The sequence below is a fragment of the Phalangium opilio genome, unplaced genomic scaffold, assembly GCF_054372755.1.
Source record: "Phalangium opilio isolate 3A_F unplaced genomic scaffold, DU_Popi_V2 ptg000002l_1, whole genome shotgun sequence".
In the NCBI taxonomy this organism is placed as follows: Eukaryota; Metazoa; Arthropoda; class Arachnida; order Opiliones; family Phalangiidae; genus Phalangium; species Phalangium opilio.
The window spans coordinates 11,278,442-11,282,042 of record NW_028324144.1 but is presented as its reverse complement, the minus strand read 5'-3'; the positions used below and the strand labels follow the sequence as shown (position 1 = coordinate 11,282,042).

At 41.3% G+C, this 3,601-nt stretch overlaps 1 protein-coding gene across 1 annotated transcript; it reads left to right on the top strand.

Annotated features, from left to right (window-relative positions):
- The first annotated feature begins 626 nt into the window (after positions 1-626).
- LOC149719766 (uncharacterized protein F54H12.2-like) lies at positions 627-1,694 on the top strand. Its single transcript, XM_089861766.1, has one exon. It carries the CDS (start codon positions 627-629, stop codon positions 1,692-1,694), a length of 1,068 nt encoding a protein of 355 aa, XP_089717892.1.
- The last annotated feature ends 1,907 nt before the right edge of the window (positions 1,695-3,601 follow it).

The window sequence follows — 3,601 nt, the reverse complement described above, 5'->3', positions numbered from 1 at the left end:
TGTAGCTTCTTCCGACATACAAACTATAGAAATTAACGTTATGGATGAACTGGGAAACCCTATACAATTCGAACGAGGGAAGGTGAACGTTACTCTACACTTCAGACCGCGGAGGACCTGGCTCACCTTATAATAATACGAGCTGGGTGGGGTAACTTTCAGTTCAGTGAATAGCGGCGAATGACAAACATCATGGGACGACCCCATTACATTTCAGCCCTAAGCGATTATGAGAACTACTATTTAAACCAGGCTGGTTTCGGATCCATGCCTGTATATCGGGGTGTTCCTGTGCAAAGAGGGAACATACTGGCTTCGGCCTTTCGGAGCGCCATGCCCCTTTTTAAACGTGGTGCTCAGTTTCTTGGAAGAAAATTTCTCGATACCGGAGCGAAAGTCGTGACGGACGTTGCTAGTGGTATTCCAATCAAAAAGTCTCTAGTGACTAGATCGAAGAGCGCCGGCAAAGAAACCTTATTGTCAGCTGCGGATGTGGTTAGGGAGATGACAGGATCCGGAATTAAAAAGAGGCGGAGGGTGCATCGCAAAGTCACTCGGGTTAAAGCTAAGAAGAGGAAAACATCGTGTCGTTCTTATTCTGATATATTTTCCTAAAGCCTAAGAATATGGCGTTGATGCATCCTAACTCTAGTGGCTGCGTCAATTCCGAATTGGATATTTTCCAAGTCCCGTTAACGCAAACGGGAATTATCAGTGGTGAATGGGTCGAATACTTTCCCATTTCCAGCATCAGCAACAATTCAAACTTAGTTTTCTGCATTAGTGGAAATTCCGAATCCTACACGGATTTGTCCCAAACTCTGCTTCATGTTCAAGTGGATGTGAAAATGGACGATGGATCTTACCCGAAAGCAGCCGTAATTGCCGCCGATGGTACAGTTACTACTCCGGCGGATAATGTAGCCCCAGTTAATTTGTTTTTGCATAGTCTCTTTCCCGAAGTGCATTTATTTTTAAACGAGAAATCGGTTACCCCTTGCGCTCAAAATTACCCGTACAAAAGTATGATTCAAACTATGTTAACGTTTGGAGACTCTGCTAAAAATAGTCATTTAACAAGCTCATTATTTTATCGCGACACGCCGTGCAAGTTCAACGATTTTGCGAATAACAAGGGATTCTTGAAGAGAGCTAAATTCGCCCAAAAAGGAACTATAGATATGATTGGTGCTCTTCATTTAGACATTTGCCAACAACCTCGCTACCTTTTGAACTTGGTGGATTTAAAATTTGTTTTTGGAAAGCCCAATACCGAATTTTGCTTGCATTCTGACGTAAAATGTAAACTGAACATTAAAGCGGCATCGTTATATTTGAGGAAAGTCAAATTGATACCTGAAATCCCGCTTGCACACGCGAAGGTGTTACAAATGTCGAGAGCGAAATACCCAATTACCCGCACGGAAGTTACTTCGTTTTCGATCCCAAAAGGCAACATGAGCGTCGTGCAGGATCATTTATTTAATGGCCAGAAACCGAATAGAGTCGTCATAGGGATGGTCGAACAAAGTGCGTTTTTGGGTGATCTAAAATTGTCACCATATAATTTCCAACCCGTTGATGTGAATCACATTGGTTTGTTACCCGACGGCAGTAGCGTACCACATAAACCGCTGACACCAAACTTTACAGAACATAGCTACATCCTGGTCCATCCACTGCCCATATCTTGAAATTCCTCCATCGCCTGTACCATTTGTTTCACACACGAGTCTATTTGGTTGGGTATTAAATGTGATAGTAAGGAAGTTTGAGTTCGGCTTCGGAAATAGGGTAATGCTTCGACTTCCGATCCGTCGTTCAGTTCGCGAACGTATCTCACGCGTAAAAAAATGTTCCACTTTATACCCCGCTTCTTACTTAAATGGTTTTCCAAGTATTTAATTAATGATGATTTTATTTTTTTAATTATTAATTCTGGATCCGTTTCAGTCGTTTGCGGGGTATATCGCGAACTCACGATGGCGTCTTCGAGAACCGCGACTTCTTCGAGGTTTTGAAGAAAGTCATCCACCTGGTTGGGCGTGGGGGAAACTGGACAACTCCGATGAATGCGCGAATGCTGAATTAGTCTGTACCTTCTGGCAAAACTGTTATTACAGACATGGCAGACATATTTTGTTTTTCCATGTTGTTCACGAACGTGGCGATTTAAAAGAAACTTGAAAGAAAATTCTCTCGAGCATAAAGGGCATGAAAACATATTGTCTGGTTGTTCGTCGCGACTGATAATTGGTTAGGTCTGAATCAATCTTATATACGTAATGAAAGTTCATACCCATTACTCTCCCTAATCCTCTCTATATATGTGAAAGACTCGACACCCTCTGTAGTCGTGAAATATGATCTGCGATAAAGAGACGCTCCTTGCTACGTTACTGGAAAAGCTTTAAACACCCTGATCAAAGACTAAAAAATAGGGAAGATGAATGAAAAAAAAAAACCATTCCAGCTTTTAGACAATTATCTAAAAATTTCTTTGTAACAAAGAGATTTTCTAACTGAACTATTTTTACCTCTCCGTGTGACGTAGTCCAGGAGAGGTTCTGTAACGGCCGTGTCTGTGTGTGTGTCTGTGTGTCTGTGTGTGTGTGTGTCTGTGTGTCTGTCCGTTGTTACACCCACGTGACCGCGTTCGCAGTTTGCGTATCGGAGCAAACGTGTTCCCAATTGACAGGTCACAGAAATTTAGAAAATTGTATTTCTCTCCGTTGGCTACTCTTTACTTGAGTTCTCACACCACCATGTTTAGTCTTCGTCCATCCCACATGGACACCAGTCTGTACATACTGGCTTCTAATCACCACCATCTTTTGGTCTTCGTGCATTCCACTTGGACACCAGTCTGTACATACTGGCTTCTAAACACCACCATCTTCTGGTCTTTGTCCATCCCACTTGGACACCAGTCTGTACATACTGGCTCCTAAACACCACCATCCACTGGTCTTCCGTCTACTCCACATAGACACCAATCTGTATCATTGGCTTCTACTCCATTATCATCGTTTGGTTTTAGGATATACGCGGCGATCAGCTAGGGTTACGAGAAACGTCTAGCCTCCCTAAGGTGGGATCGCCACCAAAGGTTTTCGCAATTGCGCTTTTTCCTTACTATTATAATGGAATCGAATCGTATATATACCCCAAAATTTGAAGAAAGCGGGCAAGAGGGGTACCCTTCACTTTAAACGTCAATATTAGCAAAGTTTGAGATGATAATAGGTATAACTTTATTTTAAACGATTTAACTATTATTAATGTTAATTATTGAAGATTAAAATAATTAAAAATAATTATATTTATTTAAATATTAAAGATAAACCTCTCGTGCAAAGAGAGAGATTATCATCGCCTCCTATATCTACCTAGGCCCGTGCATGCGATATATTTCCTTCATTGCCTCCAATATCTATCAAGGCCCGTGCATTGTGATATATTTCATTCATTGCCTCCTATATCCATCAAGGCCCGTGCATTGCGATATATTTTTCAAAACAACAACCAAAATGGGAAGCTCCTCTCAGAAACCTAATAATTTCTTTTCTCTGTATATGAAATGAAAATATGGATAATATTG